This window comes from Lygodium microphyllum, chromosome 28 (assembly GCF_053477565.2).
Source record: "Lygodium microphyllum isolate KBCC chromosome 28, Lygodium_microphyllum_v1.1.10, whole genome shotgun sequence".
NCBI classification, from domain to species: domain Eukaryota; kingdom Viridiplantae; phylum Streptophyta; class Polypodiopsida; order Schizaeales; family Lygodiaceae; genus Lygodium; species Lygodium microphyllum.
The window spans coordinates 94,271,702-94,288,802 of record NC_141162.1 but is presented as its reverse complement, the minus strand read 5'-3'; the positions used below and the strand labels follow the sequence as shown (position 1 = coordinate 94,288,802).

At 37.5% G+C, this 17,101-nt stretch overlaps 2 protein-coding genes across 3 annotated transcripts; one reads left to right on the top strand and one right to left on the bottom strand.

Annotated features, from left to right (window-relative positions):
* The first annotated feature begins 814 nt into the window (after window positions 1-814).
* On the top strand, window positions 815-2,294 carry POR (C-CAP/cofactor C-like domain-containing protein). The gene has a single exon (XM_087670822.1). It carries the CDS (start codon window positions 896-898, stop codon window positions 2,168-2,170), a length of 1,275 nt encoding a protein of 424 aa, XP_087526948.1. The 5' UTR covers window positions 815-895; the 3' UTR covers window positions 2,171-2,294.
* Window positions 2,295-7,425: 5,131 nt separating this feature from the next.
* On the bottom strand, window positions 7,426-11,561 carry LOC148011766 (uncharacterized). Of its 2 annotated transcripts, none has more exons than XM_087670296.1 (3): window positions 11,221-11,561; window positions 11,023-11,087; window positions 7,426-7,741 (listed from the first exon to the last, which is right to left on the bottom strand). In XM_087670296.1, exons 1-3 carry the CDS (start codon window positions 11,471-11,473, stop codon window positions 7,670-7,672), a joined length of 390 nt encoding a protein of 129 aa, XP_087526422.1. In that variant the 5' UTR covers window positions 11,474-11,561; the 3' UTR covers window positions 7,426-7,669. The 2 variants fall into 2 exon arrangements, with proteins under 2 accessions (XP_087526422.1, XP_087526423.1); XM_087670297.1 differs by lacking the exon at window positions 7,426-7,741 and adding an exon at window positions 10,706-10,932.
* Window positions 11,562-17,101: the final 5,540 nt, after the last annotated feature.

The following is a 17,101-nucleotide window of genomic DNA, read 5'->3' as shown; positions in this document are numbered from 1 at the left end:
GATATTGCTCACAAGAGAGCTATTAGTGGCATCACAAACATAGCATCCTCTTTCTCTCTTTGTCCAATCTCCATTCTCCTTGCAGCTCCATTAATTAGTTATCAAAACATGTGGGAGTCTCTAGCCAGTGTCACCAGCAAAAATCTTCATGATCTCCATTTTTTACAAGATTTAACATGCACGAAGAGGTTAACAAATTCTCTAAGATAGTGCTTGATATATGCATTCAAGATTAGGCTCCTATACATTTGTGGTACTAATTGATTGTGTAGATCAATCTACCCATGTTTTAAAGGCTCCTATACCTTTGTGGTAGTAATACAATGTTTTAACTATGCATAGTGATTTTTACAACATTTGACAATGATATATGTATTAGGACTCATGCATTTCCATTCCTTTCCAAAAGGCATTGATTTGTAAGGCTCCTAGAACTAGACCAAGTGTTAGGCTTGATATATGCATTCAGGACTAGGCTCCTACACATTTGTGGTAGTCATCTTATCCTCAAATAAGTGGGTTAGATACTTGATTTCTCAGATGGCATAAGATGGACCTTGCTTACTACATGCACGCCATTACTCTCTTGACACTAATTTTTAAAAATGTGATTTTTGTAAGGTGCCAAGGTTCCCGTAGGGGTGAGGAGATTCAAGGTTGGTCCATCCCTTGGATTGAACCGAGTCGTCCATGCAGTGACAAGGCTAGCTTACTCTTACATTATTAGGGTACATGGCTAGCTTACTCTTACATTATTAGGGTACATGACCAATAAACCGATGGCCCCCAATAAAATTATATTGAAGGGTTAGAAGAGTGCCTATGTGAAGTGCTTACTATATGGACCCTCAGAGGGGGGAGTGGAGAGAGAGACAGAGAGAGAGGCACAGGCGAAATGGGGGAGGAGGAACGACCAGGAGAAGAAACAAAGCAAGAAAACAATGGCGGTTTGTCGTCGTCTTCATCGCCACCAGTGCCTTCGTTTCCGACGGAACAGAAGCACATGGCCATGGTTAGTCGGCTTGCAGCCAAACAGGAAGCTCGCATGCAGGAGTCCGCCGCACGCAGGGCCAGTTCCGCGGCGCTATCCAGCCCCCTGGAATCCACAGAATCTTTCCTTCAGACTTTCTCTGAAGGTTGTAGATCCGTGGAGACGGCCCTCTCGTCCGTTCGACAAAAAACGCCTTCCCCGCCCTCCGACAGCGACCAAGCTTCCATCAAGGCTGAGCTCGAGATGCTTTCTGTGAAGATCTCCGAGCTCGAGAAGCTCATCGCAGACAAATCGTACTTCTTGCCAGCCTATGAGGTGAGAACGTCTCAAGCTGCCATTGCAGGCCTTAGAGCGCAGGTTGCAGCCGCCCAGGGCGATCTTCTTCCTAAGAAGAGATTCTCTTTCAGAGGCAAAGCAGGTAAAGGGACAGCATTGACGGAGCTGTCAGTGTCTGGTGTGTTGCAGGGTACGAAACATGGAGGACAAGGCTATGATGGCCCTGCAGAATTGGAGAGAAAGGACAATGTGAGCAGTGCCACTCAAGCTTTACTGTTAACACATGGCATTGCAGCTGCAAGCCAATGCGAGGGGGCAGCAAAACTCGGTCAAGGATTGCCCACTTGCAGCATTCAGCATCGCAAAAACTCCATCATTGTAAGAGATCTGCAGGACCAGAACGACGGAGAGGTTGTGCTGGAGGATCTGATCAACTGTAAGGTGTACATGAAGGGATGCTGTCGAGCACTTTATGCCCATAAGCTGAAGGGATGCCATGTCTATATGGGGCCAGTGACAGGCTCTGCACTCATTGAAGAAGTAGACGATTGTATCCTAATGCTGGCATCGCATCAGATACGCATCCATCAAACCAAGTTCACGGACTTGTATCTGCGTGTGCGTAGTGGCCCAATTGTGGAATATACCAATGGAGTCAGGGTTGCTCCGTATGCCTTTTCTTATAATGGTGTGGAGGATGATTTGCATGCAGCAAATCTGCAGGAGGAAAATGGACTCTGGAAACTTGTGGATGATTTCCGATGGTTGCGGGCAGTTCCTTCCCCAAATTGGTGTGTTCTACCAGAGCATCAGCGCCTACCACTCGTTGATGGAACTTCAGTGTTCCAAAATAAAACTGACTCTTCACAGTTACCAGATCTATCAGTGGGGCATTCACAATGATCCATGAGTGACATTTTATCCTCTTGATCAGATTGTTCCATAGACAGCTGACAACCGTCTCTATCAACAAAATTTGTATTGTGCATTTTTTTCACAAATGGTTGTTAGCACTCCAGATGACACATTTCTCGAGCTCAGCCTTGATGGAAGCCTTGATGGAATCTGTTACTTAGTATTCTGTAGCTCACCTAAGCATTGTGTGGGGTTTTTAGATTGTTGAAATGCTTTATGTGTCATTTTTTTCTGCTCCTCGCTACCCTATTGCCGTTTGCATTGATATTATTACCATACCCAGCATTACTGGTCACAAATAGGAGGCATGCAATGAAGGCTTGCCTCTGAGCTGTTCGATTTTCTCAACTCCATCAGGCAAGTGACTAATGGTGGTGTCCCATAAGTTTCCACATGGATGGGTTGTTGAGAATGATGTGTAGATTTTCTATCATGAGAGTATCACCATGTCATTTCAAACGTATTATATGTATCGTTGCAAATACCAACGACTTGAATTGTGGACATCTTTGAAGACCGTGCCTACTGAGCCTATGAGAATACTTCCACAGTCGAGCAGATTGTGTTATCTACTCAATTTTGTGCAACTTGTTTTTGGCAGTAGTTAGTTTGTCCATTCACTCTCTGTGGAAAATGGTCATAATAGAGTTTGTGAGAATTAACCTGTTTAAGTCTTTGGTTGAAACCCCTTATGTATCATACTTGTGGGAAACCATTGAATAACAAGTTGGATCTAGATGTAAAATACCTTGACAAGTTTTGAATTGGTATGCTCACGTGACAACATTTGGTTTTGACAACTTTCATGTTGCATGAGGGGGGATTTACCCAAACTCTTATAGGGGCAACTATCCTACCCATTCTCTCTCTCTCTCTCTCTCTCTCTCTCTTGCGCGCGCGTGCGCACACAATAGACCTCGCATATTGGGAAGTGGGATTCTTTCAAAGCTTTATAGGGGTTCACCATGCTACCCACTTTATTTGTTATAATAGACCTCACAAAATGGGAAGTGGGATACTTCCAAACTTTCTAATATAGGGTTGATTTCATGAATAGACAAGGTAAGAATTGGTTGTTTCTTCCCACTAGACACTCACTTGAGCAATGATGACATAGATGCATATTAGTCCCACTTTTTTGGGGTCTATACTTTTCTTAAACAAGTCCTACAAATTGCCTATAATCCAGACACGATCATGACGGGGCATTAGATGCTCTTACTTTCAATCCAATGACATGCCTTTTATGCGCCCACATAGTACCAATATGGTAACATCCTGGCCAATGAGCATAGATGGCCTTTCATTTGTTTCATTGTACTTTATAGTGTTGACCAATATTGGATCGAAGGCAGGCTTCCCATTTTTTAAGTGAGTTTAAGACTTGCATTAGTGTTGAGCCCATATATACATTCACCCTATGTCATCATCTGACATTAATAAAATGAGTTCAAGCCTTGCATTAGTGTTGAGTCCATATATATATTTACCCTACATTTGACATTAATAAAATGAGTTGGTGGTATCTTTTCATAGTGATGTCAACATTAACAAATTCCCTCAATGATAATGATGCATGTGTAATGTGGTTGGGGTCTTTGAGAGGAGAATCAAAACTGGTCTGCAAAAATAACTTGAAGGGCATTGAACATAAAATGACTTGCACACATGAAAATAGATCAATAAATATATAATATATCCAATGAATAGGAGTGGTGAAATACTTTTGCATAATTGAAGACACATTATAGATCCAAAAGGTTGGCATCTCTCATGGTGTTCATTTATCCTTGTTCAAACCTTACATGAATCATAAGTGACTTTTTATCACAAACCAAAACTCTCTCAATGCTCGTGATTCCCATGTGCCTAGTCCTAGAATTAGCTTAGGCTTGTCTCTAGTACCATGTCCTTAGTCGCTTTTACCAACCTTGGCCAAATGAGTGACAACTCTGTCCATTAACACTCTAACAAGTATAATGCATATGAATACATATTATCTTAAATCCAATTGACTTGTAAAGTAAAATCAAGGTATAAACTTGCTCTCCCTTTAGTTGTGCATTGCGAACAATACGTAATGAATCCAAATCTTAGTTTTAAACTAATATGATCTATAGTATAAAGCCTTGACCTTATTCATGTATCAATCCATGTTGTTGTATTGTTTACATGACAATCACATGATGAATTACTATCAAAGCTTACTAATGATATCATAAAATGGTAAGAAAGTCTCAAGTCAGTGATTGCCCTTTGAATCATGGGCTAATCTTAAGCAATTTTGTGTGACACAACTAATCTACACATGTTCAAGAATCTTATCACCCTTGTTAGTTGCCTCCAATTGACTCAAAATTTTCTATGTCCAAGTAATTTATTATGGTCATTGTCAGACTCAACCCAGTTTTCGACTATTCAAACATCCATATGTAGGCTTTTGTCTATTTAAACCCTAGAAAACAAACCAACTTAAAGCTTGAATTCACAGAGTAATCTTCCAAATAAACCTTCCTTGCATAGTCTCCATGCAATCCCACATTATTTCTCTCACAAACAAAAAGATTTCTCATGATAGAACTATGGTGAAATATCTCATAAATAAAGAGATTTCTCTCATAATAGAGTTGTGATGAAATCATTTTCTTTTTGACAAATTAGTCCGAAAGTTTATCGACCTAATATCTTAGAGGAAAAGAGAGGATCATGTTTCAATAACGGGTTCAAAATGAAATTAAAAACAATAGTAATATCTACATATCATGGAGTTATGGAGGTGCTTTATTGATTCTCGTGTCAAAAGGCAAAGAATGGCTTTTTTCCCTAACTCCCACACATGTTGTACTTGCATTCTCCATGGCTAGAAGGGGGGGAGAGAGGAGAGAAGGGAAATTCAAGAAAAATGCCAAGAAAATGGGAGTTGGATGCCACACACACACACACACAGATCATAGGTTCAGCTTCTATATTCAACATGGTCATTTATAGTATATCTATAGAAAAATGAAGATTTGAATCCAAGTCAATGAATAAGTGCCTTATCACTAGGGTAGCCACTTGGAGAGAGAGAGAGAGAGAGAGAGAGAGAGAGAGAGAGAGAGGTGCACACACACACACACACACACACACAAAGGGAAGGGGGGAGGTGAGAGAGGGAGTAAGGGAGATGTGTGTGTGTGGCAATACATGCCTTTCTAAATGAACTTTCTCTCTAAAACTTGCTAAATCACAAGGGGGCTACTTGTGACAGCTAAAAACTACTCATTGTGAGTAAAACTTTCAATTTAATGAAAGTTTCACATTGGAGCTTGTTTTTTTTTGCCATGCCCTTGTGCCACATAGACCATACACTTGTTCACTACATGCATAATGCCAAATCCTTTATTTCCTGAGCAATGGGAAGTATGCCTAGAGCTAGGGTATTGTAGCCAAATTTCCTTTTATTATAAATAAAGCAATATAAGTTCCTTCACAATTTCCATTCTAGTGACAAGATTGGTGCATTAGCATGAGCAACTAGAAGGGGGCCATATGGACTTTCGTTATTAACAATGTTCTAGCCATAGAATGGTCAAAATCCACAAAATTCGTTAAAAGATTATTAGGTTGATATACTAGTTAGACAACTGTTTTGGGGACTCAAAGAGATACTAATCTCTTTGAGATCAATAAGAGGCTCATAAAAATAATGTAATCAAATATCAGTGACATTTTGATGACTATTAAAGACTTATATCTAGTCTACTCCTTGCTTTATTCATGTTGCTCCTTAAGCCCAGGTTCTTGACCAAAACATTGTCATCATGTCCTTATTGTCTTCTCCTTCTCTTTTTCGTAGCCCACTCTAGTTAAGATTATGAATCCGTAGTTAGATTTTAGGTTGTAAAAGTTTTAAATTTATGATGCATTGTTCATTACTTGAATAGAAATACCAACAATGCATTCAGTAGTTTGAATGAGTTGAAGTCAAGGAAAATAACATTTTTATGAACCATTAGTTTGCATTAGAACTTGCAATACAATCATACGGTTGAACCTTGCAACATCAACTTAATATCTATGACCTCTTTGCTTTCTATTCATGTTTTTCCATTGCTTTTGTTGGGGCTTGCATAATGTTAAGAAATATACAATCACACCCATGTGACAGCCTCTTTGTATGGAGCAATAGGGCAAGACTCAAACAGTTTACTAGAGAGGATGCATGAATCCCATAAGCACAGTGGAGAAAAAGGGAACCATCATGAGCCTATAAAGTGATGTACCTTTTTATCATTCAATGATGGAATACAACTGTACTTTGTCCTTTCAGTCATAGTCAGTGTCATACTCAAGATTGTGTTTATGAGTCCAAGCTTCCATCTTGGAACCTAATTCACTTGAATAATAGTTGGTCTATCTAATCTATGTCATCATGAACATTATCTTTGCATTCCATCTGCCATAGCCATGCTTTAGATCCATGCATTTCAACATGGTATCAAAGCCATGGTGAGCATGGCTAAGCTCAACTCAGCTCCTCTCTCTACTCTCTTAGTCTATCTCAACCTCAGTCCAGCTCAGTGGTAGCTCATGACTTCATATTCAACTTCATCTTTATCTTCCACCTTGTGGCAGCCATACCCAGCGCGTGCACCCTGTCACATTGGAGCTCTTGGATCTCTCAAAATAAGCCATATTAGCTCATGATTTCTTCTATGGACCTTCTTCTTTGCTTAAGGCGCTCCCTCTTGTCACCTAAAACCAAGACATTGTTGATTAGAGAGCCCAGCATTGCGTGAATTCCACCTCACTGCCAGATCTACACCCTATCTCGATCGTACAGCTTCCGCCACTCACGCGCACCACGATTAAATCTACAACCATATGGCATTTGAAGCTTGTTATGTAAGCTTCTCTCCCACCAAATCTTGTGGCAAATGCTTTAGTATAGCTACTATAATCAACAAAAAAAATAGTCACCTCCTGCAAACCCTAAAGGGCAGCCATAGCTTTTGAGCTCAAGCTCATAAAACTCTTCAATTTCTCACTCCTTTGGGCTCAACCAACTGGTGCGCAAATCGGATGCCGTATGTGTACGTAGCAAGTGCCAGAATGTCCCCAAGAACAAAGAACTCTACTTTTTGCTCAAAAACCAAGAGAGAAAACTTGCACGACATGAAGCAAGAAGACTAATTGGGTACAATCTCCCCCCATGCCTTGTGTGAGCGCTCCATAAAGCATGTATTTAATATATAATTCATCTCCAAGCTCAAAAATAGCCCAAATTTACAATTAGCATGCTTTAGCTTGTGTTTGCTTTTGTCCAAATAAAGAATAAAGTGGTTGGGCGTCCCAAGAGTCGAGTGGTGCCCAAATACAATGTCCAATAATGAATATTTAAATCATGCGCCCATGCGCATACAAAATAATAAATATGTGTCAAGCGCTTTAATAAATAAGCACGTCAAAAATAAATATTGGTGCCAGGCCTAAGACGCACGCCCATCAAAAAATGATAATTTCTTCTAAATAACTTGAATACACGCTATCGCCCAGTGCTTTCCAGCGCCATCGCCACTAAAGCATTCACAATTGTTAGAAAATAATAAAATTAAACCGACAAAAGTGAATACCTAGCAGTCTTCAGCTACAAAATAAATAAATAGGTCGGTCCTAATCTTAATTTAATACGAGTGCGCACTCTAAACTCATAAACGTCCATTAAATTTAAATATGTATTTTGCGAAATCACCCACTATGGAATCACCCACTTGCACATTGAATTAACGAGACGCCCGAAAAGGATAGGCATCCCCATCGACTTTTCGCACAAGGAATCCACCTTGTGTACGAGCCCCGGAAAATAAATATAATTTTACGAAATCCACCGCAAAACCTCATGGAATCCACCATGGAATATGCCTCCTGGCATCACCAACGCTCTACAATTATGATTCACTATGATCTACTCAGTCTCCAATTCAAATCAGCAAGGGAAGCAAGATATCAAACTCAATTTCAACATCAAGCTCATATTTTACTTTAATCCCTTACTTCCTTTAGCTCAATCTTGTTAATGCCACTCTAATCTACTATAAGACTCTTTCTAAGCTAAATGCCAGCTCAGTTTCTAGCAAGCATTCAACTAATTTACCAGCAAGGAGGGGAGTCAAGTTACAAGACAAGCATCAAAGGCTCATCATTAAGCTTGACCTATAGTATCTCTTGATACTAACCTAGTGCTTTTTTTTTGCACTTGTACCGTTTAGCACATTCAAGATCATATGGGTTGATGGTTATTCTCAGTCATTTGAAGTTGATTTCCTATCACAAAATGCCAAGCAGGAAGAATTTTAAATGGATGCTCCTCATGAAGAGTAGCATGACTCATGCTGCTCATCTATACTACATGGAAGAATTGTTTGTTCCACTTGCAGGGATGGATAGACTTACTTGTTCTAAAGTGCAAACAATGATCTTATTTGAAGATTTTGTAGACATTCCAACTACCTTGGTCATTATGCAAAAACCAAAGATTGTGATCTCTTTGCTTGAGGGGGACATGGATATGAAGACTAATGCAAGCAAAGACAATGAAGAAAAAGACCATAGAGAAGAAGACAAAGTCAATGAGACTAGAAAGACCATAATGAAGAAGAAGACCAGACAGACCAAAAAGAAAAAGACTAAGAAAAAGAAGACTATGAAGACAAAAAGAGCATCAAAGAAAGAAAAATGGACTACATCAAAGAAGAAGACAATGAAAAGAAGATATGTTATGTCTACCATGACATATCTAATGAAGAGAACCACAAGGGCATGTCGGTCCTTGTCTCTACTTTTCACTAGCATTTTTTATTGTATGTACTTGCCATTAATGCTCTTGACATACGCATTGTAAAACTCCTCATGTAAGTCTATGCATAACTGTCCCTATACATTTAGTGAGGCCTTGTAATAGCCCTGGGATGTTTGTCATGTTTTTTGGTACCCACACTTAGCCTTTTCTATGATAGCCTCTAGGGATGATTCTCATGTTTGTGGCATATCCACACTTAGCAAGGTTCTACTCATGACAGTCTTTGTACACTTAGTACTTTCTTTTACGGTTGTGATTGAGGAGGGGTGTTGAGAAATATGCAATCACACCCATGTGACAGTCTCTTTGTATGGAGCAATAGGGCAAGACTCAAACAGTTTACTAGAGAGGATGCCTGAAATACAGGATGCTTGAATCCCATAAGCACAGTGGAGAAAAAGGGAACCATCATGAACCTATAAAGTGATGTACCTTCTTATCATTCAATGATGGAATACAACTGTACTTTGTCATTTTAGTCATAGTTAGTGTCATACTCAAGTTTGTGTTTATGAGTCCAAGCTTCCATCTTGGAACCTAATTCACTTGAGTAATAGTTGGTCTATCTAATCTAGATCATCATGAACATTGTCTTTGTGTTCCATCCGCCACAGCCATGCTCTAGATCCATACATTTTAACACATAATGTAAAAAAACATGTTGACATGGATCTAGGCAAGAGAACAAGGATTCAAGAATTGCAATAATATCCATATACCAATGAATAAGCAAATAATCAAGATCCAACATGAACTCATGTTTGGTGCACATACTAGTGGCCAAATTTTTTTTCAAAGGGTCATAATAGTATTATAAAACAAATCATCCTCATTACTTTTGATTACATGAATAGGTTGCCATCTCTATTTATGTTTTACACAATTTATATCTCAAAAGTATGTGGTGTATTATTTATAGCAAGTCATCACAAAGATTGGCAAATGGCAATGTTTCCTTGAGAAATAGGTTGGGCGAGTATGTAATGTGCTATTAGTGGCAATTCATTGTCAAGTTTGGTAAAAAGTAATATTTCCTTGAGAAGTATGGGCATGTATAATATATAACCTAGTTCATTATCCTTATAACTAAGAGTAGCATGGGCATATCTAAGCTATAACATAATTATTATTTGCTATACTAGGCACTTATTTTTGTGAGATAAATTTGGAGAATATTTATGCTTTAACAAACAAGAAGATACCCATTAATATTTGGTGTTCAATGGACATGGAACACATTCTTAGACTTTGTTTATGTCCATAGAGTCTTATTGGTGCAATGGATGTAAATGTCACTTCCACATGAATGCACTTGTATTTTTCAAATACAAAGACCCCTTAGTAACACATGCACATGTGTGCTAAGACCAATTTTTCAAAGTTTTTGGATTCATTACATAGTACATAGATTCACTAGTAAATTTAGCCCAGAACATCATGTTTACTTAACACTCAAATAAATAAGAATGCTTATTTGAATAAGAAAAAGCTTTAACCCTTGTCGTTCAGATATTTCATCATTCAACATTTTACAAGCATTCTAGATAAATAAGTTCAAACATGTAATATTGGTGCTTTTGAATAGCCATTGGAACTTCTATAGCCCATGTTACTACTTAGTTATTTGGTATAGGTGAAGACATCGAGCATTGATGGCACAAAATGAAAACAACCATACCATAAAAGGATTAAGTGACATGAACTCACATTTTTGCTATCAACTTTAACTTTTGTACAAATGAAAAAGATGGAGTATGAACTTAGGGCACAACAAGAGATAACAAAACCATGCCATGTGTGACATGAATTACATCCTTTTTGTGAAGTTCATTGCAATTATTTTACATATGGATCGGGATCCTCATTGAGCATATGTGGAGACATGACATCTCATTCTTTCAACAATTTCCTACAACATTATATAGGTTATTAAAATTCAAAAAGAAGACATCAAGTTGGAAGAAAAGAGAAATTGAGTGTTGAGGCAAATTTCACTTACCTCTTCATTCTCTTCATCGAGGCTATGTGGTATGCTCTGCTCCACATAGAACTTTTTGAATTGATCTAATAATTAATTTACAAAGCAATGAAATATGAAGGTGGATTAGAAAGGTAATCTTACATTTGATTATTACACTGAAAATAAGTTGAACAAGATCTTTAAAATGGTGATAGTGGAGGGTGTTTTGATTATTACCCATTAGTAAAGTTATTCTTGTTTGAGACTCATCAACCTTCTTATTGATGCCTTGGTTGAGATCAATTAGACGGGGGAGTGTAGTGCTTGCCACTTTGTACTTGAAATCTTGGAACTCCAACCTTATGGATGACTCCATGAGCTCCATGGCAAGCCTTTGCCATCTCTCTCTTTCGCCAAGCCTTCCCAACTCCAACCATGGCTTAGCAAAAGATGGCACTGCTTTTGCATCTTTCTTCTTCTCATCTTCCATTTATTAGGCCTCTTGAGGTTGAAATAACTTATCAATGTGAAAACACCTTCACAAGAGCTTAGAAATGGCAATAGCAATGTTTTCCTTGCTTGAGAAACTACAATGTGCCTTGAAACAATGGTCTACTTTATATTGTGAGCACCGAGTGTGGCTAGTTCCATACGCATGCTATTCCAATCACCTTTAGCATATTTTGATAAAAGGAAACAAGTGATGCCTTTTGGATTTGTCACGCAAAAGCAAAGTGTTTTTATGTTGAAGATTATTTGGGCACATTGGTCAAGAATGGTATCTCTATCAACCTCCAAGACATAAAAGGTGTTGTTTCATCCCCACTCAACATTTTTGGATAAATATTTACATACTCGAATGTCATGGGAGGAAACATTTCCTTACATTGAAGTACCTTCGTTGAGAGTAGAAACTTGAAAGGAGCCCTATTAAGTTCGTTTTATGCATAAGAATGCCTTTTAGAACACAAATGTCTCTCAAAAAACCCATACATGCTATTCTCAATTTTCCATTAAGGACATTATGAGGCTTAAGCATAGTTATTTGCCTAAGCAATCTAAATATGCATGAGTTTCAACATTAGCCCAAGGTCAACATTATTGTGTTTATTTTCAAAGAAAATTATTATGCTTACTTTTCTTTTGTGGCACCAAGATCCACATGAAACAATATATTCTTGACAAATGTGACATTTTAGTGACCATGGCAATGATTGTATATGTAAAAAGAGTGCATCTTTTGAGAAATGTCTTACTATACATGCCATCAATTGCTCCCATTCTTTACTTCAAATGCTCACGTTCATGCTAATATCTATCAAAAATGAATTTATATTTTGATTGTTTGTGATGGTACTATATGCATATGTGATGTATGTTAATATTGAGTTCTACATATGTAATATTTTTGAAGGAATTTTGGAATTGAGTTAGAGATTTGTAATACCTCTAATCAAAATATACTGTAAAAATAATACAATATAAAATTAGTCTAACTATTCTCCTCTCTTCAACCATTATTAAAACTCTAATAGCTTCAACCATTATTTCCATGAAGCTTGGAGATGATCTCCATGTCTCATCATACTACTCTCACAACTATCCCAAACTCAAGATTATTCCATCTTTGTCCATTGGCCACGGTGTGAAGAGTGGCACCTCCTATACTTTCCCAAGCTCGATATGAATTGCCTTGGCAATTTCTACACGTCCCAAGCATGCAAACTTATCTTTATATGTGAAATCAACCATCATTCTTTTCTAAGCTCAATCCTGAATTCCCTTGGCATCTCATGCATGTTCCAATGTCCCTAAATCATGCAAATTGAATTATATTTATGAAATCTCCAAGTGATTGAAATCAGAAACTCTTCTTACATAATAATACAAGGTTCACTTCAAATCATTATCTTGATTCTCCGTAAAACATACATCTGGCATAGCTTTTCATTCTAGTAGAATTTCAAAGTCCTTGATGTGATAATTAGCTACTTTGAACATGCAAAGATACCATTCACCATGTTTCAATATTTGCCATGTTATTAGGTGAATAGAAGGCGATGTACACAAAGACCAGAAGCTATGATGTGAGTGCAAATTTTCATGTTGGTTTTATATGGATAGACCCATGCAATATATTGCTTTAAAGACACCTCATGTAAGTACTCAAAGCATTTGCCACAGGGCAGCCCCCCATGGCCCCTAGTGAAGCAAACCCGAGGCTAACCCCCCCCCCCCCCCCCGGCAAACTTCAAAGGCATGCTTGCCCGCGATCGATGTGGCCGCCCGCCCGATGCACGATTTCCCAGTCACGCCACGCATGACCCGTCCAACCGAGCATTGTCTGAGAAGAACGCAAAGGGGAGAGGGAGAGGAGAGGGAAAGAGGGGGATGGGCGGTTATAGGGAGGCAAGGACATATATATATTTATTTATTTATTTATTTATTTTAATTATGCCTAAAATAATATTCATTATGCGTGCGCACACAGATACACATTATATATATATATATATATATATATATATCATATGTGTGTCTCTCTGTACATACATACAAAATATTTTATGTATGTATAATTATGTTAATATAAGTATAGAATCTTAGTAATATTATTATGTATATCAATCATCATTACATAGAGGGAGAGAGAGAGAGAGAGAGAGAGAGAGAGAGAGAGAGAGAGATTTGAAGAGATAATAAAAGGTGTTCATAACACCAAACTAAGATCTGTGTGAAGTATTGGCATAACACCCATGCAAAGCACCACGAAAGAAATCCTCAGCTCACTAAAAAGCTCTAGGGTCTCTAAAAATTGGCTTCTCTGTAACTCAACCATCCATAGACCCTCTAGTAGCCATTTGAAACATGCCTTCAAATCTCAATGTGAAGCATCATAGAATACTCGTGCTTCGAGAATATTGGTGCAAAGCACTAAGAGAATATTGGCACAAAGCACTGAGAGAATCTAAGCACAGAGCACCTAGTATTTCTATTTGTCATGCCTACAAGTCATGAATTTGGATGCTAAAAACCCAATGAATGTTGTGAATAAGTAAAATGGATGTGTTGTTTCACATAACAAAACTTCAATCAAAGTCATTTCCCATAACTCAATGGTCAAGTCCCAAGTCATTTGCCAAGTATTGCACTACAAAATATGTATTATGTGAGACATTTGGGATAAGGAATGAGTTGCAATTTCTCATGTAACAACTTATAAAAGGTATTATGTTTCAAAAATCACATGGATGAATTCTTTTCACATGTATTTTCAAATTTCATGTATCAAAATATTGAAGACATTAAAAAGATGAAACAAAATAATGTATAGTTTTTAAAGTTGGCCAAAGTTGTGAAAAAAAACTTACTTTAATACATTGTGCTCAATGAGTTTATGTAGGTGCTCATTATTTAGGTGATGATGTATTATCTTACTACTATATTATTTTAGCTAAAGGTTCGAAAAGCCCCAAACTTATAGAGGGCTTCCCGAACTTATCCCCTTTTCCAAACCCCCCTTTTTCAATCAAAACCCCCTCTCCTCCTCTCTTTCTCACCTGCAATATCTCATTTTCTCTTCCCCTTGCCTTTTTTCATTAAAACCTTTCTCCCCTCCTCACCTCCCTTTTCTAAATTAAAACCCCCTCCCTTCTCTCTCACTTATAAACTCTCTCTTTCTTTTCCCCATCCCCTTTTTAATTAAATTCTTCCCACCTCCCCCCCTCTCTCTCTCATGTGTAGGGCCTAGGTTTTCTCTCTCTCTCTCTCTCTCTCTCTCTCTCTCTCTCAATTAGATTAAACTTTTTAATTTAAACTTTTTTAAATTATATATATATATATCCTTTAATAAAATCAAACTTCTTTTTAAATCAAAAGTTTCTCTCTCTCTCTCTCAGTTAGATTAAACTTTTCTTTAATTAAACATTTTAAAAGCTTTTTTTAATTTAAAGTTTTTCGAACATAGTTTTTCACACACTTTGAGAAGGAGATAGAATAAAAGAAAGAAAGAGAGAGAGAGAGAGAGAGAGAGAAGGGGGAGAAAGAAGAAAGAGAATAGTCTTTTTTAAATTAAATATTTGTATTCTCCCCTCCCCCTCTCTCTCATGCATAGAGCCTAGGTTCTCTCTCTTCCCATTCTCTCTCTCTCTCTCTCTCTCTCTCTTTCTCTCTCTCTCTCTCTGTGTTAGATTAAACTTTTTAATATAAACGTTTTGTTTAATTAAAATAAGAAGAGAGAGAGTGTGTTAGATTAAACTTTTTAATATAAACGTTTTGTTTAATTAAAATAAGAAGAGAGAGAGAGAGAGAGAGAGAGAGAGAGAGAGAGAAAGAGCAAAAAAAAAGAGGAGAGGGAGGGAGGGAGGGAGGGAGGGATAGAGAAGGGGACAGAGAGAAAGAGAATTATAGAGAGAGAAAATATAAAATCTAAGAGAGAGAGAGGAAAAGAAAAAAGAAAAAGAGAGGAGAGAGGGGGGGAGAGACATAGAGAAGAAAATGAGAGAGAGAAAATAAGAAAAAGAAGAGAAAGAATTTGAACACAGTGAGAGAATTATAGAGAGAGAAAATATAAAATTTAAAAGAAAAAAAGAATTATAGATAGAGGAAATATAAAATTTAAAAGAGAAAAAGAAGAAAAGAAAAAAGGAAAAGAGAGGAGAGAGGGGAGAGGGGGAGAGAGACAGAGAGAAGAAAATGAGAGAGAAAATAAGAAGCATTATAGAGAAAGGAAAGATAAAATTTAAAAGAAAGAGAAAAGAAAAAAGAGAAACTTTCTTTTTAATTAAAATAAGGAGAGAGAGAGAGAGAGAGAGAGAGATAAATATGAAATTTAAGAGAGAGCGAGAGAGACAAAGAGAGAGAGAGAGAGAGAGAGAGAGAGAGAGAAATAAGGAAAAGAGAAGAGTGAGGGGGGACAGAGACAGAGAGAAGAAAATAAGAGAGAGAAAATAAGAAGAAGAAGAGAAAATTTGAACACAGAGAGAATTATAGAGAGAGAAAATATTAATTTTAAAAGAAAAAAAGAAAAAAATTAAAGAGAGAAGAAAAAAAGAAAAAAATAGGAGAGAGAAGGAAAGGAGAGGAGAGAGAGAAAAAATTAGACATAGGAAATTTGGGGGAGAGAGAGAGAGGAAAAAGTGGAGAGAGAAAGATGAGAAATGGATTGTTGAGCAAAGTTGTCGTGCGATAGCACGGCAACTTATCGCACAACAACTTCACTTGCCACTTCGAGGCAGCGAAGCTGCCACGAAGTAGCCTAGTATTCTGTGCGTGCGAAGCGCATGCGGAACACTAGTTGATATTATGTGAGTCTACATAACTAACTAACTCTTTTCATTAGGAGAGAATGTGCAACTACTATCACATGTACTTTGGTGGTCTTGCCAATAAGGCAAGATAGGTACAACATACCTCTAAATTACTATCACATGTGCTTTGATAGTCCTTTCAATAAGGCAAGACATGCATAATATGCCTCTAAATGAGCAAGGGCTACTAATATTAACTATAGTTAAGATTTACATAAGTATGTGGCATTGTTTTTTCACCTTATTTTCATTAAGTATTATGTACTAATTCTCTTCATTTAATTTGAATGTTACATAATAATTCTTACATAACCAATATTTGAATGTTGTATGACCATAACCAATATTTGGCCCTTGTTTAGCTTTTGACTTGTAACCATAGTCATTAAGCTATCCAATGCAATAAGACTTTTTGTCAAACCAATCTTTGTCGAACCTTGTTAGTTGGTCAAATAGTGATTGCTTGCCGAATGAGGACCTAAACTATAGACATGATAAATATCCTAGTTGGCAATCTTAGTTCATAAAAAAGAGTAACCTTGGAAATTACAGGCCAATGACAACAATACCTTCTCAAATCTCTCCTCGTATTAGAAAAAATAAGACTTATGTGGTTGACATGAATTGTAGTACGTGAGGGGGAAAAGCCATAATTGGTAACAACTTTCCCAATGCACTTGCTCATAATTCATGGCATTGAACCCAACTCATGCATGGCAAACTTATCTTCATCATTGATTTATCACCAACCTATCTAAGATCGCTCATCCTAGAATCATTTATCTGTGATGGTGTATCACCCACATGAT